Source organism: Spermophilus citellus (genome assembly GCF_964194105.1).
Source record: "Spermophilus citellus genome assembly, chromosome: X".
Taxonomy (NCBI): Eukaryota; Metazoa; Chordata; class Mammalia; order Rodentia; family Sciuridae; genus Spermophilus; species Spermophilus citellus.
In genome coordinates this window covers 109,219,474-109,246,922 of record NC_138190.1, presented here as the reverse complement: position 1 = coordinate 109,246,922, position 27,449 = coordinate 109,219,474, and the positions used below count along the sequence as shown (strand labels likewise).

The following is a 27,449-nucleotide window of genomic DNA, read 5'->3' as shown; positions in this document are numbered from 1 at the left end:
ATTAAGCTACAAGCTACACACTAGCAGGTTTATGCTCAAAAGACAACCAGAGTGGCAAAAGATCTGGAAACCATATTCTATGAGGCATGGTTTAAAAGAACTGTGGATGTTTATGCCAGAGAATAGATGACTTGGGGTGACATAATAGATATCCTAAAGGGCTGCCACATGAAAAAGGAATTAGAAAATTTGTGTGAAGCTAATTTTTGCTCAATCCAAGGAAAATGTTTTTAACAATTAGTGAATGTCCAAATATGGAATAAACTGCTTTAGGAGGGTGAGTTTTCCATATTATCTGGAGGATATTTCTGCACTTAGTGGGAGTGTACATATGGCCTCCAAATTTCCTTTCAATTTTCAGGTTCTATGATTTCCTACTTTCTTTAAAAAAAACAATTATGGAGGTTCAAAATATGGCTAAATGTGAGCCCAGGCAAACCATCCTCCTTTGATTTCTAAACCCAAATCCTACCACATGGGGGATATTTACTTAAGAAATCTCTCACTCTTGAACAAATTGGGTACAAATATTCAAAGTCCTAACTCTCCTGGGCTCTGGCATTTTGTATTGCCCCCTAACTCTAGTTTGATTTCCATCTTGGCATAGAAGGCACAGAGGGAGTTGTAGCGAAATGTCAAGGGGGAGGTCTCAGAGACTGAGTTATAAAAATGCTCAGATCTGTTTCATAAAAATATTGGTATGGGGCCAGTGGGCGGGGAGAGCAGACTTCCTTTCTTTGTTAGGCTCTACCTTGCTCATTTGTTCTCTCTCTCCTGCTCTCTCTCTCCCTCCTTCTCCCCTTCCCTCTCTCCCCCACTTCCTTTCATCCTTCATCTCTTAGATCTTCAACTAACCAGAAGGAGGGTCAGTACAGAGGTAGGGGTGGAAGTTAATTTCAGGTTCAAGGGCGAACAACACACCAGTCAGGAAAACTGGTGAATGAGATAATGGGATCCTTCATCATTTGTGAACATGAAATGAGCAAAATAACTTGACAATCATATCCCTGGAATTGTATCCCAATGAATATCCCAGGAAGAAGGGAGCAGGACCTTGACTGGAATGTGGCATAATTTTTTACAAGGGTCTGAGCACCCCACCAAAGACTCTTGGTTGACCTTTCAGAGTAAACACAGTTATTTGCTCTGCTTTTCACATGGCACTGCTTGGTAAAATCTCCGTTGCACTGTTGTTAGAAATTTGGCTTCTCATGGCTGCCATGGAATCAAATGCCATTCACCTCCTTTCTCCCTGCCCTTGACCAAATATTACCTGCTTTTTCGCAAAGTGACCTTTTCTTCCCTGCATCCCATTAGCTGCTCTTTCATTTCCATTCCCTTGCTGAAGTCCTCATCACTATCATAGATGTGATTTTTGTAAGAGGGCCATGTTTGCAGCCTAAGCTCACCAGAACTTTGCCAACACTTCAACATTTTCCTCCCTGTGTCCTCTCTTGGGTAATGCCCATGCCTGCTGTGTTAACCCTGGGACAGAAAAGTCAGAAACCTATCAGACCCTCTCCCTGAAAGTTTTATTTCTCTGTGGAACACACACACAAAAAAAACTTTCAAAAGTGGCTTTCTAGCCTTTCCAACTTGCTGGTGGGTGGATCTGGAGTGGGCATCCCGTCTGCACATCTGGCAGGGGTGCCTTCCAGATTTTCCTCATGACTCAGGATCAGTTTCTGAATGCTGGGCGGGGCAAAGGCTCCTGAAGTTGCTGAGAGGCACCTCCCCCTATGAGCAGAGCTTGGTACAGCCCAAATAGTTTTCAGGTTAAGAAAGCCAGAATCTTTGTTCAGCCACACTGACTGAACAGACTTAGTTGGGTTACCTGGCTAAGAACAGCAGCAGCGGCGGTGGAAGTGGCAGCAGCAGCAGCAGCAGCAGCAGCAGCAGCAGCAACAACAGCAGCAGCAGCAGCAGCAACAGCAGCAGAAGGCTCCTGGGATAACTCAGGTGAGGAGAGATTTAGCTAGAGTTTTATTTGCTGGATATGTTAGCATCTAAGAGAAGTGAAGGAATGTTAACTTTTATAGTTAATTGAATTTTACAGCTATAATTTTATATTCTGTCTCAATCAAATGTGTGCACGTTAGTAGTAATTTGTGAACTTCAAAACTAACAGTTATTTTGGTTGGTTATTTTGGGTGCTGTGTGTGGTGATTGTGGTTGTCTGGCAATAAGATTTTTCAGGATATATCTGGTCAGTTTTGTGTGCATGTATGTGTGTGTGGGTGCCACACACACCTTCTGATAAATACTTGGTAAGCAAGGACAAACCTGGAGAGAGGGTATGTGGGAGAGAAGCCTGGCTGACTGTCAGAACTTCTTTCTAGTTTCTGCTGACCCAGAGGTATAGACAGATTATTGAAATGCAGGCAAATCTTGGAGCCACACTGTGTGCAAAAAGCCTCTGAGCCCTGGCAGTGAAGTGCACAGACTGTGCTATGTCGCACAGGAGGGAGTGGAAGCTGAGACTGTCTTAACTCCTTGTCTGCACAGCCGGGGGCCTTCCTGCCTCTGGTGACAGGTTGATCTTGGTTATTCCATTGTCAACCCCTGGCATGGTTTTGTTACTCTCAGATTCTACCTTTGGTTTAAATTTTGATTTGTAGTTGAGTCCCTGTTCTTCACCCGCACCCCCCACCCCAACTACACTGTTGGAGGGACTTAACTGGGCTACTTGACCAGAGCGGGCTTCTGCTGGGGCAAGAAAAAGAAGTGGGTATGTACTGCAATTGAAATAATTGGTTCTAAAGATTTAAAATTCAAAGTTTGATGAAAAGCCCATAGGAAAATTCAACAAATTCTGCTGTTCTGATGGTCAATTCTGGCTTGCTTCAGGATAAAACATTCTAGTTTGTTTTAAGATTTTATGGAAATTCAGCTAATGCTTCATTTGCTAATCTTTGTTGTGAAATTAGGGACATTTTTATAGTCTGAATGAGTAAACAAAAATATTTGGGGACTGCTAATTAACTCTTGCAAATTCTTCTGGCAGTTTGTGCATGTATACATGCATGTGTGCGTGCTAATGTGCACATGTGTGTGCAAGAGTGTGTGTGAAAACTTCAGATTTGAATAGCATTCTTTATTAGTCCTTAAAGTTCCTAGCAGTCCAGGGAAAGCCTAAACACTAATGTGGTCAGGAATAGGTTAAAAAGTAAGCTTTTCATATCCTTGGGAGTTTTCAGTTCCTAAATTAAGAGCAGAAAAAGCCCCTTTGTGACCCCCAAACAGTGTTTCTTTGATTAGCCTTGATTTGAAATCATCTCACCTTCTGACAGCTTGCAATTCAAAAACAAAACTCTTAAGTGCATTCTTGCAAGAAGAAGACAATGAGAATTTTCAGAAGCAATGTCTTGCTTGAGGTTTCATGTTTGCATGCTTCTCCCGCCACCTCTTTTTTTGAACAACAACAAAAAAAAAGTGGTGAAAAGAGTCATTAAGTTCCAGTTTTGGTGGTGACCCTGTTACTGTGTAACCTTGGGCAAGGCCCTTCACCTTACAGTAAAAGAAAAAAGTTTTACTAAGTAGTTTCTAAGAGTCCTTCCAGCATAGCCATCTATAAAAATCAGGATTAGATTCTCAAAGGACTATAAAATTAGACTTTTAGGTTAGGCTTATTCAGTCAACAGGGCAGGTCAGCAGAATAGAAGAGGTGGAATAGGGAGTAAAGAATGGCAGAGGGGTCATTTTACACTGTTTTTTTTTTTTTTTAATGCTTGTGTGTGTCTTATTTGAAGCATGCGATTGACTTTCCTCAGTTTCTACCAAGGACAGAAAGAGAATTTAATTTGCTACATATGACCATTTCCCAATACTACTGCCCTGCATTGCCTAATCCTTAACAATTAAAATGTCTACTGCATACTTAACTTCATTAGATCTTCCCAATAACACCCTGAGATGGGCAGGGCAGCCATTGTATTTGCATTGTGCTTTGGGGGAAACTGAGGAACAGAGATGTTATGTACATTAAATGGTGGCATTTGGGATTTGATCCTGGATCTTATGACTAGCATGTGTTCTTTTCATGATTTAAAATTGCTTTTATTTTTAAGAGAGTTTTCAATAATGTAATAAAAGGAAATTGTGTGCTCTTTTTTTCCCTGTGTATATACAGAAAGCACTGTTCTCTGTGTAACATGTGGATGCTGAATTTTTGTCCTTCCCTTTAGAATTCCCATTTCTCTCACCACAGAGCATCTAATTGTGGGGAATAAAGGGTGTCGATTATGTCTAAAGTGGGCCTACTTCATGCTAGGACAGAGTTGGGGCTCCTGTACTCAAATTGTCTGCAAACCCTTAGTTAACTTCTACCTCCATTTTTTTGCATAAAATACAGAACAAAGGGGGAAACTGGGAAATGGGAGAAACTAGCTAAAGGCAATGCTTCTGAGGCCGTGTGTTGCCTCCTTCACCTCCTTAAGTGCCCTCACTTCCTCTCCACTCACCCCAATCCAAAGTGATTTGTGAACCACAGATCTGATTTCCTTTATCAGATATTTTTAGAGCAAAACTTGGTTTCTACTCTAAGGATGACCTTGAGGTAAAGAAGCAAATGATTTTTGCTCCAAAAATTTGCCTAGTTCCCCCATGCTTTCAGGTCCAGTGAGTAGCTAGAGTTCCCACTCCTAGCTGCAGTTTTGCATTCCACGTGGCAAGCTTCCTCAACTCCCCCCTGGCAATTCCCAACTCTCCATAATCTGCTCCCTTGAAAGACACGGTGCTCTTCATATTCTTTCTCTAGGCACTGAGTCTGAGTTCAGATAATATAGTCTAAGATCATGACCTCAGTGCTAAACCCCACTCTCTGCCTCAACCAGCCACCCATGCCACTAGCCCTCAGGTCACAGTGTCCTTCTTTATAAGTGTTCACATTTGCCTCGCATTCACTAGCTCCCTTTGAGCTAGAGACTTTCTGGGTTTTACTGAAATCCCTCACTTTTATTTTGTCTACCAACTCTTCTCATATGTGGTCTTTTAACTTAAGGGCTCTCTCCTCCCGACAACATTGGCTGCAGTGGGACAGTAAAGAAAACATTCTCTTCTCAACACTCCTCCACTCTGACAGGGCAAATCATTTATGATAATTCCATCTTTCAAGTTTCTGGTTTTCCAAAAGTTTTCTGAGGGTTAATCGATAAATCCTCAGATGTAAAGGGTTTGGATTCTCCCATGATCATCAAACCAGGAAAATAAAGAATCTTTTCAATATCCACTGTGGCAGCAAATTCTAGGCAGAATGCCTCAAAGTTGGGCATCGTGTTTGTTTTGGAGGTTTTCCTCGTTTGAATTAAAAAACTCGTTCTTAAAAAATGTAGTGACCAAAAGAAGCAGTGTGGTGTGATGGAAAGTCACACACCAAATCTAACATTAAACAGACCCGGGTTTGAGTCTGCCAGGTTCTGGCTGCTGCATCTCTGAGCTGCCCTTTCTGCAGGTACAAAATGAAGGGCACAGATCATGGCCATAAACCTGGTCACTCTGAAGAGAATGTGAACTGAAATTTAAAATGCACATTTTGAATAGTAAATTGCCATACAAGCACTGATTTGCTACTTAAAACATTTTTTTCCTGAACAATGGTATACGCAAAGCTCCGTGCCTAGCAACGAGGGGGCTTCAGTGTGTCTCTAGCATTCACAGAGCACTTTCTACTTACTCCAAATTATTTTTACACTAATCATCTCAGTATGTACAGTCACATTGTAAAGGCGCGGGGTTGATAACATCACTATCTTAATGAAAAAAAACTGAGGCACAAAGAGACCAAGGTCACAGAGCCAACGGGCACATTTCTCCTGTTACCTACACAGAAATGGGGGTCAGTTCAACTGTGATTTTAACAGCACTTGGGACTATAATGGTACTCTATTGAAAGTTCATTCAGACTCTTAGCCTGAAGCTCCTTATGTGTCCCCAAAATGCAGGCATTTTCACTCAGAAGGCATTCTATCAAACTTTGACCCATTCATACTAGCTATACATTCTACCTCTGAAAGGGAGAGATCAGTCTGTTTCTTTAAAATGAGACCTATTTTTCTTTAAATTGATGCTGCTCTGTCTGTAGCTAGGTCCTCTTTAAAACAGGGATTCCCTTTGCAGGCTCTTGCCTGCCTCATTATTTGCCTAAATAGCAAGGGAGACTTATGAGGGCAGATGACTTTTTTTTTTTTTTTTTTGAGAGCAGGAAATGCCCATTTATCTGGAATGCTTAGGGACTAGGAGGTTCTGGCAAACTAAATGTCCTAATTGCCTCAGAATATTCCGCATTTACAGTCCCCAGCCTTTGGCAATCCACCAAACCTAGGGAAATCAAGAAGCAGAGTAGCTTTTGCTGTAAGTTTGAGCCTACATGAAAATTGGGGTCCATTTTTAACAGGCTCCACAAAGGAGCCTGGGCAAACATTCAGATTGGCCCTGATGCTGTTTAATTGAAAATTTTTACTGATACCACCCATGCCTTCAAATACAATAAAATATACTAATATTTAAAACACATGGACAGAGTTAAATCTGATTAACAGAAAACATTTCAGCAGTTTTCAGTGTCTCTGCAGTTCTCAGTTTGTAAAGTCATTGTCAATAAAGAAGGCTATGAAAAATATGTGGTTTTGTTCAGCTTTTTATTCCTATTCCTTGGTTTCAGAGAAATTGTATGCTTGTTGCACATATATTAGAAGTATCATTGCCATAACGTAGCAAGAAATTAAATTTTTTATCATTTTCAAATGAGGTGACTTATTTACTAGTGAGGCATTTCAATGTGATACTGAAAGAACATGAAAGGGGCTAGAAGAGAGGTCTGATTAATATTTTACTTTTTATAAAATAGCAACTGCCTCACAGGTATGCCACAGAGATACTTTTTAAAGTGCTAATGTAGCCAATTTTGTGGGGTTTTTGTTTTTGCAAAAATTGTCCAATTTTTATCACTCTGAATCTTAAGTTTTTTTGCTCATAGAATATAGACTTTTTTTGCTCATAGAATATAGACTTTTGCTCATAGAATATAGACTGTAACCCTTAAAATATATTTTTAGAATAATTGACATCAAAAATTCACAATCCTCTCTTCATGGAAGAAGAGGATCATTAAAATCATTACAACTCTCTTTGTAAATCAAGTTAAGACAGTGAAAACCCTATTATCACCCAAAAGCTATTTGAAATCAAATTTGCCTTTCAAAGTATCTTCATAAAAACCAGTTGTTAAGGCCATTTGAGTGTGGGGCACTCTGATACACATTGTCTGAAGAGCCACTATATTAATTCTCCGTTTAACCATGTGAAGTTTCTTTCTTTCTTTTAGAGGAAAGAAAGCAACAGTGTATTGCTATGGGATAAGAATCTATAGTCCACCAAATTAGTGTAATTGAATTTCGGAGTCTGCCTTTTGATTTCAGAGTCTGCAAATGATTGTACATTAGACTTTGAAGAAAAAAAAGATCATACAATCTTTCTATCTTTCCTTGTCTTTGGAGGCCATCTGCTGAGCTCTTTTTCTTGCATTAGCCTTCTTGGTTAGTAATAAAACATGCAAAGCTCTTTCAATGATAAAAGAGAAGTAATTGTGCAAAAGAATTGGAAGGGGCTGCTTCTCCCCTTGTGCACAAAGTGTGACTCTCCAAGGCACCAACTTATTCTGAATGCAGTAAAATGATAGTTATACTTTTATCTTCAAATTTAAAATAGTACTTTGCCTTGAACTCTTCTTTGCCACGTAAATGGAAGACTGCCTTTCAAATGATAAATGAGTCATGCTTAACTTGCCATCTTCATGTTCATTATCTATTTTACCAGTGAGAATGTTATTACTTACATTGCCCCCATTTGGTAGATAAAGAAACCAAGGGTCTAAAATGGTTAGGTGCCTTACCCAAGGCACCTGAGAACTTGTTTCTCCAAAGACAACACTTTTTTTTTCTCATTCTAGGCATAGTTTGACACTATGGGTCCTCCTCTGAAGCTCTTCAAAAACCAGAAATACCAAGAACTGAAGCAGGAATGCATCAAAGACAGTAGACTTTTCTGTGACCCAACTTTTCTGCCTGAGAATGATTCTCTTTTTTATAACCGACTGCTCCCGGGAAAGGTGGTGTGGAAACGTCCCCAGGTAACTTTCCTTATTTTCCCCAATTTCTGTCTTCTTCTTGACCTCCTTCATCAAAATCCTATTTGATCCACTCTTTCCCTTACACAGGCCTACTGTGTACACTATTTCGGATATTAACTTCCTTCCTTTCCCTGTCTCTTTTTCTAGCTTTACCAAGGTATAGTTGAGAAATAAAAATTGTATATATTTACAGTGTACAGCATTATGTTTTCATATACCTATATTTTGTGAAATGATTACCACACTCAAGCTAATTCATATGTCCATCACCACACAGAGACAATTTTAAAATGGGAATCTTAGAAAAGCCTGCCATTGGGCGCCCTCTCTCTCTCAGCAAGCATTCTGATTCTTTTCACTGGAATAAATCCTACTACTTCATATTAAAAAAAAAGAAGGCTAGGGGAATGCTTCATGGATCTGCGCTCCCAGCTCTATTTTGAGGAGACCTGAATTTTAGTCAAATTTTGTTAGACAGTAATTTCAAAATATCAACAACAACAACAACAAAAGGAAATATTGGGGCTGGGGATGTAACTCAGTGGCAGAGCACTTGCCCAACATGTGCATGTCTCTGTTTCAATCACCACCTCTCCACACACACACACACACATACACACACACACACACACACCACAGGAAATATTCCCATGCTTATTACCTTTCAGAAGTTCATTTGAGTAGATCAACATAATCTCATACCAATAAGGAGAAAAAACTCCTTAAAGTGTGAACATAAATGAAATTAAATCAATAGGGAGAAGATGGATTTGTCATCTGGGGAAGGAAACTTCTTTTGCTGCTCTTTGGACATCATCACCCATATCATCCCATGGTTGGCCATGTGGGATCCACATAGAACTGCAGCTCTTTCACCATCTATTAATAGTAACTATTAATAGATGCTATGGTTCTCTGTGGAACCATACATTGTGTCTCAAGGCAAGTCTCAGTCCTACAAGAGTGGGCACTCATACGATAATAAGATATGATGATGGAGTCTGGAGAATAAATAGCAAATAAACATGCTATATGTAAAGGTAGTAACTGAAGAGAAGGATATTCCTCCTGGGCTTCTTTCCAATATGAGTTGCCTGGTGTATAGACCACAGGGGGTTGTTGTAAAATGCAAGTTCTTGAACTTTCACAAAATCTTGAAGATGTTCTATTTAATGAGGTGCACGATGATGGAACCACCTCGGCCAGTACTCAATGGTTGCCTTCTTTAAGGATCCAACTATCACTTTTGCTTGTAATTTCTACAGCTTATACTCCTAAATGGAGTTTCAAGAGCTCCTTCAGTTTATGCAAATTGCCACCAGGTGGTGCCAAGATACACTAGTTACATGAAGACTTGTTTTCTGTGCAACTTGAAATATGTATCTTAGTGTTTGCTTGCAAAGAATGATGACCATTGAAAGTATGAAACTGAGGGCTGGGGGTATAGCTCAGTGGTAGAGCAGAGGCCCTGAATTCAATCCCCAGTAGAAAAATATAAAAAAGAATAAAAATGAAAGTATGAGACCGGGAGAAATTTCTCTCCATCAGAAGGGGAATTGCACTTCTCCTGCCGTTCTGTGCCTCTAGTTGTTGATATCTCTGCAGATCACTTTGTTGACCAACAATAAAAATCTTGGAAACATGAGCAGAATTCATTAATTGCTATCGATATGCAGAGAGGTAAGACTTTTTTTCCCAAAGAAAATACGCGGAGAAATATAACTATGTTGTCTAGGAACCACTCTTATAAACTAATGATGGTAATAAAGGGCATAAGTATTTTGTGATGCTTGGCCATGATTGAAAGGACATCAGTTGGGCAGAAGTAGCTGAAAAGGAAGCAGGAAATTGAGAAAGGTTTATTAGGTGGGTGTCTTTTTAAAACAGGACAGACTTGAACATATTTATAGGCTGACGAGTAGCCAGTAAACAAAAAGTTGAAGATGCAGGAGAGAGAAGGACTGATTGATGGGGGTGAGGGCTTGGAGGAGGTGGGAGGACATCTGGTGGGCCGCAAAATTGCAAGCCAACATGAAACCATTCCCCAGATGTGAACCAAGCAGACAGCGCTTCCTGTGCTGGCCTGTCTTAACACATATCTTTCCCCCCTCTCTCTTGGCTCAGTCCTTTGTCCTTCGTCTTCATCGTCCAAATTCTGTGGATTTAATCCTAGATGGATTAGCAGAGAAGGAAAAAACTTAATAACCATGAAAATAGTCCATTTTTCCTCTGAGGCAACTCTTGGATGAAGGAATGTCGGGGGTGGCGTTTGAACAAGGCGGAAGGGTGGAAAAATCAACATTTATGGAATGTATACTATGGGTCAGATACTGGGTTTAGAGTTTTCTATATATTATTTCATTTCATCCTATGTACCACAGCTTAATAAGGTAGGTATATTAGGAAGTTGGATATGTTAAATTCCTTTGATATAATTCTTTGGTGTAATTTTCCTGGTTGAAAAAAAATAATGGTAGATATAGTGCCCATTTTATTGATGAGGAAACTGAGTCTCCAATAGAAGGTAAGAATTTCCTTGGGATTGGACCACTAACAAGGTAAGATATGAATCCAGGTTTGACTTCAAAGCTCACATGAGTTTTCATTCCCATTACCATGTCAGGGAGATTGTTATTTGTGTCTCCTCTCTCTCTCTCTCTCTCTTTTTAAGTAAGCATCCTTCTAGTCAGTTCTCACATTCCTTCTCTTTGTTGATGTACTTTTGTTGATGTACTTTGATGCTGTACTTTCAATAATTGATCCAAACTGTCCCTTTTGAGAGCACTGTTTGAACTTATTCTCCAGTGGGAGAGTCATTTGAGAAATATTCATAGAACACCTGCTCTATATCAGCCTCTGTACAAGATATAGACACAGTCTGCAGTGAGGAAATCCCATACTCATCAAGAAAATGGATACAAAACCATCAAAGATTTAAATAATAATTTAATGCTGAATATATGAAATGCTATTTTCAGGCATATAGATAGTAACTTATGTAGGGTTTGTGAAGATGGGAAGATCATCATAGATTGGAATGGTTGAGAAAGGCTTCTGGGGAGTAGGAGGAAAAAACAAGATTCTGGACCAGCATCTGAGCCCCTCAAAAAGCTGTGGATTCTTCCAGGCAGAATGGAGGCCAAGTCTGTGGTCAAGAACCACGTCAAGATTCTCTAGCCTCTCATCAGGAAAGCCAAGAGCCTCTTTGAATTGGCTCAGGGAGACTAAATTGGTCTTTGCCCTCCCCCACCTCATTAGGAAGGTTGAGATCCTGGTTTTCAGGGAAGCTTATACACATCTTGTCTCTTGGCATGCCATACAGTCTCTCACTCAACCAGGGCAATTTTATGAAGTTTCCAAAATGGAGGCAACATGATTAACCTAGTATTTTCTGTCTCTTTCTTCATCCATTTTAAAAACTTCTGCCTTTATAAGCCTCCCATACCTCTAAACATCACTGATAGTTGAACAAACCTAACCCCAGGAAGGTACCCACCTTTATGGGGCAAAGTTCCCCTTTTACCACTTCTACTTCCTTGCTGTCTTTTAGGAAGCCTCTTTAGATAGGGATTCTGAGAATGTTTTCCAATTGTTCAGTGGCATATCATCTATTCACACCCTCCAGAAGAAAACCCATCTCTTTGACTCCTCCAGTGATCCCATGGCTCCAGCTACTGTCCTAGCTTTCTAGGCACATGGGTACATTGCCTGAGACCATGTGCTCCTGGACTTTCCTGTCCTGTTGGGCCTTAACATAAAAAGTCTTAAAAACTTATAAGATCCAGGTTACACTAAGTTGCAGTCTAAGACTGCAGGTAGGGTTTTCAGACTGGACTTTGCCTGCCAAATTCTCACAGAAAATCTCTTCTCCAGTTCCTTCCAGGCACTCTGGCTTTTTTCCTGACTGACTCATATCCACCTACAATACTGTCTTAGAGTCAGACACATCTAATCCCTGACTAAAATGGAACCAGGCCCCATGGGAATTTACACAGCCAGCTGTGGGGGGAGAAAGGGCACCTGCACAAAATCTTCTGTCAGCTCTCCTGGGCACGTTTGAGTCCAGGAATTCCACCACCATGGCCCTTGCCCAGTCTTTCTTTGGGAACTACCCTCCCCTGGGCTGTGTCACTACATTGTCTTGATAGAAGGGGAGGGTGGTAAGGTTCTGGATTAAAACAATGGTATTAGGAATGGAAAGGAAAACCTGATGAGGGAAAATATCAGAAGCAGAATATACAGGCTGGGGTAACAGAATGTGAAACAATAGTAAAAGAGAAAACACTTCTCTTTTACTCTCATGATCCCAACCCTCCCAGAGATCATGTCCCTCCACATCAGTAGTCCTAAATGTTTTTCACTGTTTACACTGAGTGGAGTAGGTCCACATTCTTTCCTCCAGCTCTCCTGTTTATTTTAAATTTTGCATGTGAACTTCTTTCACTTAGTATAATATTTTTGATGTTTAATATCATCCACGTGGTGCTATGTTTGTTCCTTCTTATTGCTGAATGATATTCCATTGTGTAGATTTTTAAAAATTCTTTACAATAAGCCATTGGGAACTATACCTGAAGTCTTCTGGCAGAAGTCTGAAGGTTCAAATGAGAATATCACTACATAGCGACTTGGTTTTCTATATTGGAAGGGGAAATTGGACTTAAGATCTTATTCCCAGGTTCCATGCTGAGCTTTCCTTGGAAGTTTTAGGAAGCAAAAGAATGTTAAATTATTCGTAAATAAAATTCTCAGTAGGCAAAATAAACTCCTTGAGAGACTTGTGCAACATTGGTCCCTGAGCCCACATCTACCTATAAATGTCCCATATGGAGGTGGCACTATTTTCTAAGGATAGATAATGGCTGCTTGGACTAGCTCACAAAACCCTCAGGTCCCGAATAACAGTTCTGTTTAAATTAGCCCCTGGGACTTTTGGGACTACTTAGGCCTTAGAGTTAGTCACAATGTACCTACTATAGGGCTGACCACACCCCTACCCCCAATACCACTAGGTTGCATATAGCACTTTTGAAAGTGCCTCCACTCTTCTGGATGCTAGTTTTCTGGGCAGCATTTTATTCATTTTATTGTGGTTCTGGAGGTTTAGCTGGGAACTCAATACTTACTGTCATCAAATTTCACCTGTGTAAAAATTGCTGAAGAATTAAGTGTGGTTAGTCAAAGGGAAACTCATAGGGTGACCCGTGCAGGGCTATGGACCTTATAATTGTATGCCCCCTCCCTGAAGACATCTCTGGGAAGGGGGAAGAGGTAAGGATAATTGAGAGATCCATAATGCTCAGCTAAGATAACAAATTTGCTAGAGGAGCTGCTTTGCTTACAGAAGGTTTTGGCTCGAGGGTAGGGGTATTAGAGGACCATTCCAGCTTTGCTTGTGATGTTCAGTTCCTGGTTGTGTGTTTCTTCCTAAGAAATTATTTTACCGTGACAAACAGTTCAGTTCAAGGATCACTTCAGCTGTGCCAACACAGCTGGGAGCCATTAGGGGCTCAGCATCTCCCCCCTACTCCCAAGCCACCCAAATATTGTGAATATGTGAGCTGTGACCTCTCCCCTAACTCCCTCCTACCACTCCAGCAAGGCTCAGGCTGAAATGTCCCATCTGCACTCTGTGTCTCAGCTTGGAGTTGCAGAAAAACTCCTCGAGCCTTCTTTCTTTAACTCCAACAGGAATATATCCAGTGTGCCCAAAACTAGAAGAAAAGTCAATAAACAGATATTGCATTATTTTCAAGTTATCATCAAAAGGTCCATGTGGCTGTTAGATTTGCATTAGCTCACCACTTTTACCGTTTCTAATTCCTTGGCTTCTTTCTGGTCTTTTTTGCCTCACTTCTTTAAAGAGGTAAAAGGGAAGGTTTAATAAAGGCTAGTCTCCCATGCTTCACATTGTAGTACATACATATATTATGAGCTTCATTCATATTTAGTGCACTGAATTGAGGAGATCAATGCCTATTTATGATATTTAGCCTGGAACCAAAAACTAAGAGTCTTTCAAATAATGTAGATCTGCACAACATTACCCTTTATAGGGGCACCAGTAAGCCTAAGGCAAATAGAAGGACTCACTGAGGTCTTGAGGTTAGGGAACATAACAGTATGTAGTTATGAAGAATTCAAAATTTTAGGTTTAGGTATCCTATTAACTAGACAACCAGAGAAGCAAGGTACTGCCCCTTGCTGAGCCTCTTTCCTGATCTGTCAAATACTAGATAGTTTTTAAAATTTCTTCTGGTTTTGACATTCCATAACTCTTTTCATGTTTTAAAAATCCATTGTTAAATAGATACAATGTATGAAGAGTGGAGAAATAGAAATGGGGAATAGGCTAGGTTATAAGAAAGAATAGGAAACAATGGGGATTTTGTCCAGAGTTACATTCTACCATGATTGCACACAGCTCTGTGTGTGTGAGTGTGTGTGTGATTGTGTGTGTGTGAGTGTGTGTGTGTGTGTGTGTGTGAGAGAGAGAGAGAGAGAGAGAGACAGAGAGAGAGAGACAGAGAGAGAGAGACAGAGGATATTCAATAACCAAATCCAATTCAGATCTACAGGACAATACTCACCCAGTTCCTCAGTGTGAATTCTGTTTATGTCTTTTTTGTTCACATATGTGATCTCTTATATCTTGAATAGATGTTTACATTGTCAGAAGTAATGGTTAAGCCTAGACCCCTGTTGTGAAATGAGTCTTATGGAAATTGAAGATGTTGTAAACTCCACCTACTAGTAACTACACAAAGCTAGCAAGTAATTTGTCTTATTAATCTAAAAGTACACTACTTCACATATCAGTGTTCACTTTATTGTTTTTCCAAACTAGGAAACTATAGTATATATCATTTAGATCCAAGAAATCACTATATAACTTTACATCTTGTTCCAAATAAAACAGTAACATCTGACATAGGGAGGGAAAACTATGCTTAATTTCTTCTTAGAAAAAGCAAAGAAACAAAGAGAAAAGAACATCAGGATCTAGCGCACCCAACACACCTGCTTTCTGTTCTAGAAGTGAAAAAAAATGGACAGCTCACAACCATAAAAATTTAATACGATAGAAATTTTCTCCTATGACACAAAGTAGTGATGAGACACAAGACATGCATCTTAAACAAAAACAAACAAACAAAAAACCCCCCAGAAAATCCAAAGCTGACAACCCATCTAACCATCTCCTTTTGGCAGAGGCATGCCCAATTAATCTTCAGTTTGGACTTGTCCCTGCCCAAAATGCCTATTTCTTTCCAGAGTTATTTTGGCTTTTAAAGAATATATGGAATGTTTCATTCTGTAGACCAGACCCTTCATCAAGGAGAATTATGTCCATTTAAAAAAAGAGGGTTGAGGACCAGAAAAATATAGCTGTCTCTATTTAATAATTTTTAAAAGGGTATATGTCTAGATTTTCTTTCCATTTTAGACTAGGATTTATTTCTGCTGGGTAAGCAGAATGTCAAGGTACAGGCCAACAGCCTCCTCCATGGAGCTTTCTCCATGTATCAAGACTTCATGGGTATTTCCTGCTTTTGAACACTGCGAGTGCTGATACTCTGTATCACACAATCATGTCTTCAATTATATGGTGTCATGCATGTCACTATATCTTTGCCCATGCCCATTTCTCTAGCTGCTATGCCTCCATATCCCTTCCTTGTCCAACAGCCTAACTCTAGTCAACTCAAGCATTACTATCATTGCAGCATTTATTCTATCATCAGGGGAACTTTGAAGCTTCTCCCCTAGGCACTGATAACATTTTGAAAATTGCTCCATGTGCTCTCCTCACATCTTGTTGAAATTACATTCTTTGGGTTTCATTTTGCCTACTCCAGAGGGAATTAAACATCTCATAATATGTTAGTGTGGAGACACATACATATACTCCAAACAAATACTGCCCCTACTCTCTGCCCAGATCACTTTGGAGGGATATCTGTTGAAGTGCTCCTGTGCATGGTCTATTATTGCTTGCTATTTAAAAAAAAATGGTTGTAGATGAATACAATACCTTTATTTTATTTATTTATTTTTATGTGGTACTGAGAATTGAACCCAGTGCCTCACATGTGCTAGGCAAGCACTCTACCACTGAGCCAGAACCCCAGCCCCAATACCTGCTATTAATGCTTTTGTCATCTATATCTATCCAAACATGGTAGAAATCTGGTTGCCATGAAAACTGTTGTTACCTCTGTTTTGTGTTAGAACAGGACTTCCTGTAAAGTCGTTTAACTCATTTTCTTAGAGCGAGAGACACATCAATGTTTGCTTTCGACGTCCTTGTCTCTTAAATGCAATCACCCTTCCACGGGCAGGTGCTTCAGAAAAAATCTCATCCTGACAAAATAGGATCAGACTGTAGTGTGCTAATCCTTAGTTTTCATCTTTCAAAGCTCACTGCATGGTGAAAACTCTTCCAAACCCCAATGACAAAGTTCCTCCACCAGCACGTCATGTTACTCACTGTATCCTCTCCTTTCATTTCTCTAGCCACTTCCCACCTGAAAGTTTTCTTATAGCTAGAGGATCTACTGCTTTGTTTTTTCTCACAATCCCTTCAACCTTTTCTTTATCCTATCTATGAAAATCCTAGTCACCTATCAACCCTAACCCCCGTTTTCTCTATGTCCTGCCTAGTTCATCTCACGCTGACTCTTGGAAAACTCTTATATAACCAATCATTGTATCCACAGGACATCTGTGATGACCCCCGTCTGATTGTGGGAAACATCAGCAATCACCAACTGATCCAGGGGAGACTGGGGCACAAGTTCATGGTTCCTGCATTTTCCTGTTTGGCTGTTCAGGAGTCTCACTGGACAAAGGTATCTCCTACTCTGTGGGAACTCATTCAGTTTTTAACTTCTTGCCCTCTTTAATAATTTTATGAAAAGATCAGCTTGACATAGTCTTAGATTGTTCTATTTCCTGAAGTCACAGATATTTACTAAGTGAATTCCTGCCATTTCATTATAAGAGTTTTCACAAACACAGAAAAATGAATTTTACAGGGAATACCCATATACCCACAATTATCATTTTACACTTTTTTAAAGATATTTTTTTTAGTTGTTGATACACCTTTATTTTTTATTTATTTATATGCGATGCTGAGAATTGAACCCAATGCATCATGCATGTCAGGCAAGTGTGCTACCACTGAGCAACAACCCCAGTCTGCATTTTACTCTTCTTGCTTTGTCACATATACAAATTGACCTGTTGTTGTCATTTGTAGTACTCTAACTCAGTATTTCTGCATACTTATATTCTGTGCCTACTGGAATATAAAGCCATCAGGAGCCAGGAAGTCATGGACATATACATTCTTAGCAGAAAAGGTGGAAAAAGATTACTGAAAATTTTCTAATAAATTATTAATAGAACAAAAGTTCTTTCTGTGTCTATATAGAATTTAAAGGAACAAAGTAATAACCCTCTATTAAGGACAAAGAACATTTTCTTCATAAAAGCAATTTTAGAATATTATATTTTAGAATATTTAGAATTAATTTCCTAAATGCAATTTTATTTTGGATGAAAATAAAATCTGTATTCTATAGAAGTTACATGAAATCTCCAGAATAGACATGAAATTCTGATTTCTTTTGAGGTGGGGGAGATAGAACCCAGGGCCTCACACATGCTAGGCAAGAGCTCTACAACTGAGTTACATCGTCAGTCCTTAAAATGGACATTTTAATATAAACTACAGTGGGCCTTGTATTCTGTTTTTACTTTTTAAAATGCCTTATTTATGGCTGGGGTTGTGGCTTATCAGTAGACTGGTCCCCTAGCATGTTCAAGGCCTGGGGTTTGATCCTCAGCACCACATAAAAATAATAAAATAAAGGTATTGTGTCCAACTACAACTAAAAAAAATAACTATTTTTTAAAATGTCTTATTTATTTGTTTAAACATGTAATCATGAATATATTTGTATAGTTTATTTATCATCATCTAGTTTATAGATTATCTGTGGGAAATACTTAACTCCTGACTGGCCATCCCATCAATCCTGTGTATTCTTGTGTGCATTTAGGGGTAAGTATGGTAATATCATCATCAGCAAAATGGAACTGGGGAAGCAGAAGTTATGGACAAAATGCCCTACCTACGACTTTCTAATCTAGACTCAAACCAGGTGTATTTGGTGTGCTTCCTTTTGTGATGTGGGTTTACCAGGAGTTAATTGTAATCTCAATATCTGGATGTGGTCTGATGAATAACTCTTGATTGAATGTGCTTACCTTTCCAGACAATTCCCAACCATAAGGAGCAGGAATGGGATCCTCGAAAACCAGATAAATATGCTGGGATATTTCGTTTCCGTTTCTGGCATTTTGGAGAATGGACTGAGGTGGTGATTGATGACTTGCTGCCCACCATCAATGGAGATCTGGTCTTCTCCTTCTCTACTTCCATGAATGAGTTTTGGAATGCTCTGCTGGAAAAAGCTTATGCAAAGTAAGGAAAGGGTTGTTTAGTCTGTAGTCTGGGTACATGAGGAAAGGAAAGCCACATTTGTCTTTGGGAGTCCATTCTCTCCCAAACCAATCCCAGAGATAAAACTGGGTTAAAACTCAGATTCAATGCATTGCTTTGGGTTTGGACCTGGCCTACAGAAGTCCTAGATGAGAAAGGAATCAGTTGTTCTGGCTTCCATTAAATCCTTACCCACTCATAAGACTCCTGGGGAAGCTCTGCTGTTGCTAATTTGCAGATCACCTCTTTTGTCCTTGCCTGATTTCTGCTTGGAGAAAGAAACTTCTGCATGGACTGTTCTTGATCAACATAACCTATGCTTAGAAATCTCTGACTGTAATCTCAAAATATTTCTCATTTCATATCTAGAAAAAAGCCAGCTGGTAAAGACGGGGCAGGGACTGTTTTAATTATTGGGAACATTATGTCCTTGACCTGGAAAAAATTTTTTACAAGGGTAACCATGCATATTTGACCCCAGGCTGCTAGGCTGTTATGAGGCTCTGGATGGTTTGACCATCACTGATATCATCGTGGATTTCACCGGCACATTGGCTGAAACTGTTGACATGCAGAAGGGAAGATACACTGAGCTTGTTGAGGAGAAGTACAAGCTGTTTGGAGAACTGTACAAAACATTCACCAAAGGAGGTCTGATCTGCTGCTCCATTGAGGTTTGTATTCACCAAAAACAACCACTCTATGCTCACTCCTGGCAGAAGAGACTTCAGAATTTAGTAGGAACATTGCCCTTAACCCGGAGAGCCACAAAAAGCCATTAATGGATTTGAAAAGCTAACATAGGCATTGAGCCTTGGCATGGAGGCTGGAGAACTTTAGCTTTTTATCCTTTTGAACCAGACCTTTCACTGGAGACCAATGAAGCATCTCAGTTGGTGTAAATAGCCTCTGGTAAATTATTCCTGTTTTCTGTTAAGATTGTGGGTATTTGCTCAAGGAATGGATTTGCTCTACCAAATTTTATCACAGTTATATAAATCGAGTACAGAGGGTAGTCTGAATCTAAATTTTTAAGTGAATTGTTATATTATATTCTTTATTTCTTAGCCTTCACTTGCTTTTGTGACAGGTTATATGTGAAGATTAACTTTCTATCTGCATAGGGAAAACTAAATTCATAGTGGAATAAAACCAATCAAGGAAGGAGAGCAAGGACTTGTGTCTCTCAATTCATTTTCTTTTTTTTGGGAGGGGGGAGTACCAGGGATTGAACTCAGGGGCACTCTACCACTAGCCACATCGCCAGCCCTATTTTGAATTTTATTTAGAGACAGGCTCTCACTGAGTTGCTTAGTGCCTCATGGTTGCCGAGGCTGGCTTTGAACTGGCTATCTCCCTGCCTCAGCCTCTTGAGCAGCTGAAACTACAGGCGTGCACCACTGTGCCCAGCTATGTTTCTCATTTCTTATGCCCTTATGTATATTTCTTTGCTCTCAGTCTCCCAGTCAGGAGGAACAAGAAGTTGAAACTGATTGGGGTCTACTGAAGGGCCATACCTACACCATGACTGATATTCGTAAGATCCGTCTTGGAGAAAGACTTGTGGAAGTCTTCAGTGCTGAGAAGCTGTATATGGTTCGCCTAAGGAACCCCCTGGGAAGACAGGAATGGAGTGGCCCCTGGAGTGAAATGTGAGTGGCATTCCACTTTCACTGCTACATCTCCAAAACTTGTAGTTCTCCCAAACTCATCCTTCCAGGCTGCTAGTGAGCTCTCAATGTTCAGTGACATTTATGAGTTCTATGGGCTTTGTGACCCAGCAGAGGTAAAATAAAGCAACTCTGATCTTCATACCTTTTGTTCCTTTGGCACTTTGTTTACTACAGAAAGTCAATAGCAAGCATAATGGCTTATACTTTTATTGTTTATTTGCATTTAGTTCTGAAGAGTGGCAGCAACTGACTGTAACTGATCGCAAGAATCTGGGGCTTGTTATGTCTGATGATGGAGAGTTTTGGTAAGGAGAAGTTTTCAGCATTAAGGGAATTAAGGCTTGGAACTAAAAGGGGTAAATATTAGGTACCATCTTCATTTTTCACCTGCACCCCTTTCATTTAGGATGAGTCTGGAAGACTTTTGCCGCAACTTTAACAAGCTGAGCGTCTGCCGTAATGTGAACAATCCTGTCTTTGGACGCAAGGAGCTGGAATCAGTGGTGGGATGCTGGACTGTGGATGATGATCCTCTAATGAACCGCTCTGGAGGCTGCTATAATAACCGTGATACCTTCCTGCAGAATCCCCAGGTTTGAGTCAATTATTTTCCTTTGCCTCCAAGTTATCTAGTCAGCAGGAATTCTGGTCTCATCTTGGTTCTCTCTGAAGTATTTCTTTAGCAACAAGACTTCCATGTGCAGCTATTGTTTAATATTCCTAAGCTGAGATCCCTAAGAATTGGTTCAGATGTTTGTAAAATACGGTTGACTATGTCTCTTTGCAGAGAGGTACCTTGGCAACATTATCAAATTTGAATCTCCTTCTCTGGCTTCCTCTCTCTGTCATATTGCTTGGTACAGCTGATTGGCAGCCCCTGCTTCCTTATGGTGGTTCCTCATTGGAGAGAGAGGATCTACTATCACATGCTGTCTCAATTCTTCTTCATTTGTTGTTACTGCCCTACTGTTTTCTTGGATGCATATATACTATATTTTTCCTCTTTAATGTAGGTATCTCTTTCTGTACCAGATCATTTTTCTCAGGACATGAATTAATGCCCTGTCAATGACACTGTCCCATTCATCTGTCATTACAATGCTATTCCAGATGACACATCAGTAGTCAAGCTCAGGCACATCCCAAAGTAAAAACAAACAAACAAACAAACAAAAAAAAAAAAAACTTCACATATCCCAAGCCCAGATTTATAATAACCTGGATGCTTTTATATTCAAATGTGCTAATGAGTTAACCTATAGGAGACAAGAATTCTGACTGTGTCACTGTGTCATTGCCCATGAGTGCATAGCTTCTTTTGACAGGCCTAATTTGGCCAGGCATTTTGGAGAACACTAAGACTGATGCACTAGGTTATCTAATTCATGCTTTTTAAATGCCCTTTCCTTCTTAATTGTCCACAAAGGAAAAGCAAAACTCCTGTTACTCCCTACCTGGCCTCACCCCCATTTACAATCTTGGAAGTATTTCAAGAATCAGACACATATACCAAACTGGGAAAATGGCTTCCTTTGTACGCATATGCACAGGATTGACTTTTGTGGGACTTACTTATGCATGTGTTTTCTGTTTCTTTCTCAACAGAAGAAGGGAAGGGCACAGAGATAGAGAAGAAAGAAAAAAATTGATTAATTTTACATTTATCTCTCAATAGCAACATGATTCCTGAGACGATGTTTGGAAAGTTCTGGTACAGGCCTGTAGCTTCCCTAAAGTAGTGATAGGAATGCATCAATCCCCCAAGGAAGTGTATCCAATCTTTGTATAAGCCACATGTCTGGCCTGACATTATGAGGCTATCCTGGGGCCATGCTGCAATGTCAGGTTGAGTAAAATAAGAATGTTTTCTGTCTTTATGATTTCTGGAATTCTTCTGTATAGAGCATTTAAAAACAATGGGACAGCAACAACAATAATAACAAATCAAGTTAGATGCAGTGGTACACGCCTGTAATACCAGCAACTTGGGAAACTGAGGCAGGAGTATTACAAGTTCAAGGCCAGCTTGGATAATTTAGCAAGATCCTATCTCAAAAATAAAATAAAAAGGGCTGTGGATGTAACAAAGTGGCAAAGTACCCTTGGATTCCATACCAGTACTGCAAAATAATAATGATAATAAACTAATAACATCAGGAACTTATAAAACCAAAAACATACCCTCTGATATCAAAGGCCTAAGAATAAAGTTGTCTCTTACTACATGCTGATTTTTTTTCTTGGTACTGGGGACTGAATCCAGGGGCACCTAACCATTGAGCCACATCCCCAGCCCTTTTTATTTTATTTTATTTTTTTTATTTTGAGACAGAATCTCACTAAGTTGCTGAGGCTGGCTTTGAACTTGCAATCCTACTGCCTCAGCCTTCTGAGCTGCTGGGGTCACAGGCATGCAGCACTGCACCTGCTACATGATGAATGTTATAAGGAGAAGCAAGTGTAATTCTATACACTTAACAAGTGAATGGATTATCTGTCCACAGTCCCATTGTCTGGTCAATAGTAAATCCCAGAAATGAATTCAAGGTTCTGTTTCCAAATGTAGAGTTTCTTCCTTGAAATGTAAACAGCTCATCTGAAATGGGAGTGCTAACTCAGCTCTTTGGTGGCCTCTTTCCCTTAGTATATCTTCACCATGCCTGAGGATGGGCATAAGGTCATCATGTCACTGCAGCAGAAGGACCTGCGCACTTACCGTCGAATGGGAAGACCTGACAATTACATCATTGGCTTTGAGCTCTTCAAGGTAAGAATGAGCATTTATAGCAGGTGGATTCAAAATTAGAATGGCTTAGAATTAGGGGAATTATGAAAGACCCAGAGCTAAAGAAGACAGAAGACGTAAGACATCCAACACAAAAAGTATGATGTGAGCAGAATGGAATATTTCATCCTATTTCAATTCTAGGTGGAAGTGAACCGCAAATTCCGCCTCCACCACCTCTACATCCAGGAGCGTGCTGGGACTTCCACCTACATTGATACCCGCACAGTGTTTCTGAGCAAGTACCTGAAGAAGGGCAACTATGTGCTTGTCCCAACCATGTTCCAGCATGGCCGCACCAGCGAGTTTCTCCTGAGAATCTTCTCTGAAGTGCCTGTCCAGCTCAGGTTCAGTTTCCTTGGCAAACCCCTCAAACTCCTGTTCTCTGCTTTGCCTCTACAACTAAACATTTTGACCCATCTCCCTCTGTGCATACACTCAATAGGACAACATGTTCAAGTCAAACGTAACTAATTGAAATGATGGTGGTTGAAATATTTCTCAAAGTAGGGGCTGGGGATGTGGCTCAAGCGGTAGCACGCTCGCCTGGCATGCGTGTGGCCCAGGTTCGATCCTCAGCACCACATACAAACAAAGATGTTGTGTCTGCCGAAAACTAAAAAATAAATATTAAACTCTCTCTCTCTCTCTTTAAAAAAAAAAAAAGAAAAGAAATATTTCTCAAAGTGGGGTTATGGGAAATTCCCCAGTGAAAGTCCGAGCCTCTGAGCTCCGAACTGCCATTTAAGGGGAGCAGATCTATTGCCCAAGTTTTTCCATTTATATTTTATCTTCTGTTCTTTGGCCAACTCTGTCTTTTCTTCAACAGTTGGCATTCCTCGGTGTTCTCTGTTATGTCCTCAGTGCCAAGTCACCAAACCTACCTTTTCCCCTGAGCCCTGCCTACTCTGATCTTTATCTGCTAGTTCTTAAAATATTCATAAAATAAAAGCCATATCTGAGGAGGAATGCACTAGGTCACATTGTGTCTCATGCCTTCTTCAGCAATGATGCCAGCTTTGGCAGGCCCATGTCATCAAAGGCTATGTTTCATCAGATGACACATCTTCTTTTTGATGCTCTAGGGAACTGACTCTGGACATGCCCAAGATGTCCTGCTGGAACCTGGCTCGTGGCTACCCAAAGGTAGTTACCCAGATCACTGTCCACAGTGCTGAGGGCCTGGAGAAGAAGTATGCCAATGAAAGTAAGAACCACAGGGGTGTCTGGAAAGCAAAATTCTGCTTCATTCATTGCACATATGGTTAGAAAAGATGATCAGAAATTAGTCTCTCCAGTGGTATTTCTAGTCTAGAGAAGTCAAGAAGGATGCCCACCATGGTAGGGAATGGGTATTAATGTCTTTGGGCAAGGTCTATGTAATATTCATTTTTATACTTCTATATGAAACGTGTGTAAGGCAAGGAAAGAGGGAATAAAAATCTTGAGTCCTAGATCATTCTGGTACCCAGGCATTATGCTAAATGTCCCAGATTTCACTTCATGAGATAGCCTCTTGTCTGTCTAGCAAAGAAACTTAAATCACTGTGTTACAAATAAATGTCACTTTATTCCAGCTGTAAACCCATATTTGATCATCAAGTGTGGAAAGGAGGAAGTCCGTTCTCCTGTCCAGAAAAATACTGTACATGCCATTTTTGACACCCAGGCCATTTTCTACAGAAGGACCACTGACATTCCTATCATAGTCCAGGTAAAAATATGAATAATATTTGTAGGGGCATTTATATTTTCTACAGATTGTTCCATGTGCCTCACATATATTTAGAATGCAGAGCAAGTGTTATCCTCTGTGTGTGTGTGTGTGTTTCATTTGTTTTGAACTTAAGAACACTTCTCGCCAAGCACAGATATGATCTTTCTTATTCATTTCCACCCTAAATCTACATTTATTTTATTGTAGGCAGAAACCTAGAAATTCATGAGTACACTAGTTAAACCAGATATTATAAAATCCCATGATGGATAGCATATGCCAGTTCAGAGGACCCTTACATTGCTAGGTCTTCTGCAGTCTGGCAGTTTTTCTGACTTAATAATAATAATAATTCTGACCATCTGCCTTTAGGTAACCCATCCCATAGATTAATGATGATCCTGAGTTCTTTGTTCTGGATTTTTATCTATATTCTTTGAGATATCCTCCTCTCAGCCAAAGGGCTATCAGGAAAGAAAATATCTCTTGGTTATATTTATTTATTTATTTTAGAGATGAGGTCTCATTATATTGCCCAGACTGGCCTCCAACCTGTGGTTTTCCTGCCTCAGCTTCTCAAGTAGATGGAATAACAAATGTGCACCATCACACCTAGCTGTTCCCTTGGTTTTAAAATGGATCTTTTCAACCTTGCTATTAGGGTTCTAAGTGTCACTGGGTAAGGACTAGTCTCATAGAAGGTTGTTCATCTTCATTTCCTTGACTTGTTTCTATAGGTCTGGAACAGCCGAAAATTCTGTGATCAGTTCTTGGGGCAAGTTACTCTGGATGCTGACCCCACTGACTGCCGTGATCTGAAGTCTCTGTACCTGCGTCAGAAGGGTGGTCCAACTGCCAAAGTGAAGCAAGGCCACATCAGCTTCAAGGTCATTTCCAGTGATGATCTCACTGAGCTCTAAGTCTCCAATCTCAGAGAGTCCTGACACAGTTTTCCATCCTTTTATTTTATGTCAGGTGCCAGGTGTTAGATAAGATTCACAATCATTGAAAAAAAAACAGTAATTTACTCTTCCTCTCTTCTGTTAAGTTTCCCATACCTCCCGATCCAAGTAGCATCAGTAGCTACATAACCTATATACCTCCAGCAGCTGGACGGGGGAGGTGACAGTCCTATCTGGAGATCATACACATGGTGTGCTAAGAAAAGATCTTTGGGGCTTCCGGGGGTGAGATTCAAGCAGGAAAATAACAGGAGCCTGGACACCGTACAGCTGTCTTTGCTGATTTTAGTTGCCCAGTATATTTTCCCTGTAGGTTTTGTTGAGGAAGGAGGAGGGATGATCAAGGCCAAGCTGGTCTAGCCTGACATTCCAGCTCCTGACTTGATGTTAAAGACTTGTCAGCAGCATTTCACCCAGCAGCTAGAGTCAACTTTAAAGGCCCCAAACCTTACCACCACCACTACCACCACCACCGACAACCACCATCACCACCACCACTACCAACACCACCTCCGGAAAGTATAGTCCTGCCTTAACCTAAGTCACCCCCCAGAGTAAGTTTTACCTTCATGTTGAGGAAGCTTCCTAGGTGCTTAATCAAAAGCTGGAGTTCAATGTGGCCTAGAGTGTGAGAAGGGCCTGTGCTTCAGCTCAGTGGAAGCCAGCTTTGTGCACAAGAGGGAAAAGTGGAAGAAGCTGCAGTGGGAGACAAAGCCTCTGTCCCCCACCCATCCACACACACCTACACTCACAAACGCACACATGGGCGTTCACGAACTACCGTTCAGGCAGTCAACGGGCGAGAGCAGGGACAATTAAATATCACACACGGAGAAGATGAGAGAATCCATCCAGGAATAGTATAGCCAGTTTGGGGCCCCTGACTGCAATGTGAAACCTCTTGCTGCTGCTAGGTTTACAAACAAGCCCGTTGTCCTGTGCCTCCTAATATCATTGGTACTGAAGACCCCATCTGGGAGCTTGAGACTTTGAGTCCCAGCCAGACTCCTCAAGCAATTCTTTCAGTTGAAAAGCTTCACTCTCCGGGAGGTGTTTGTTTGGCCTCTCATTTTTTCAGTACTTCTACAGAATTTTCTCTAAAGTTAAGTCATTATGAAATCTTCCTCCCTCCATCTTTATCTATCAATACTCTACCCCTCCTTCAAAGCCCAGCATAAATGCCACCTCCTCCATGAAGCCCTCCCTAATCCCACCCCAAACCCCCACCTCTGACAATATTTCAATATTTCAACACTTCTGCAATGATTAAAAAATAAAGAAATGTAGTTGTAGTACTTAGACTAGTCCCGCACGCATTCATTTTAAAAATGTATTTTGTAGTTTTTTTTTAGCTCATTCATTTTCTACCATGTTTTCCAGTCTGTGTAATTTCTGCAGTGCCTTCACCACACTGCCTTACATAAACCAAATCACAATAAAGTTCATATTCAATAAACTGACCAGTCTTGACTTGAGTTCATGGCACCAAAGTGATGGCAAGAGTAGCCATCTGTTGGGACTTGGAGGTGGGGATACTTCATGAAACTTGAGCCCAGGTACAAGACTGCTGGATTCAGAGATCTTGGCTGTACTCTGATGCGCTTCTTTGTCTAGGCGGTAGTATGGTTGGGAGAATTGAGAGGGGGCTTCTTTTATTCTATATTTAGGGACACT

The 27,449-nt window shown here is 40.4% G+C and overlaps 1 protein-coding gene across 1 annotated transcript; it reads left to right on the top strand.

Moving 5' to 3' along the window:
• Positions 1-1,813: 1,813 nt before the first annotated feature.
• Positions 1,814-27,222, top strand: CAPN6 (calpain 6). Its single transcript, XM_081277969.1, has 13 exons — positions 1,814-1,959; positions 7,946-8,125; positions 16,846-16,977; positions 18,412-18,620; positions 19,120-19,312; positions 20,097-20,290; positions 20,539-20,616; positions 20,718-20,904; positions 22,956-23,078; positions 23,241-23,443; positions 24,182-24,303; positions 24,674-24,810; positions 25,551-27,222. The coding sequence occupies exons 2-13, from the start codon at positions 7,961-7,963 to the stop codon at positions 25,731-25,733; spliced, it is 1,926 nt and encodes a 641-aa protein (XP_081134095.1). The 5' UTR covers positions 1,814-1,959; positions 7,946-7,960; the 3' UTR covers positions 25,734-27,222.
• Positions 27,223-27,449: the final 227 nt, after the last annotated feature.

Excerpts from the sequence above, each read along its gene's own strand:
- CAPN6 (XM_081277969.1), top strand. The coding sequence starts at position 7,961 with ATGGGTCCTCCTCTGAAGCTCTTCAAAAACCAGAAATACCAAGAACTG. Across the intron at positions 19,313-20,096 it reads TGATCTGCTGCTCCATTGAG|TCTCCCAGTCAGGAGGAACA; the intron begins GTTTGTATTCAC and ends CTTTGCTCTCAG. Across the intron at positions 24,811-25,550 it reads ACATTCCTATCATAGTCCAG|GTCTGGAACAGCCGAAAATT; the intron begins GTAAAAATATGA and ends TTGTTTCTATAG.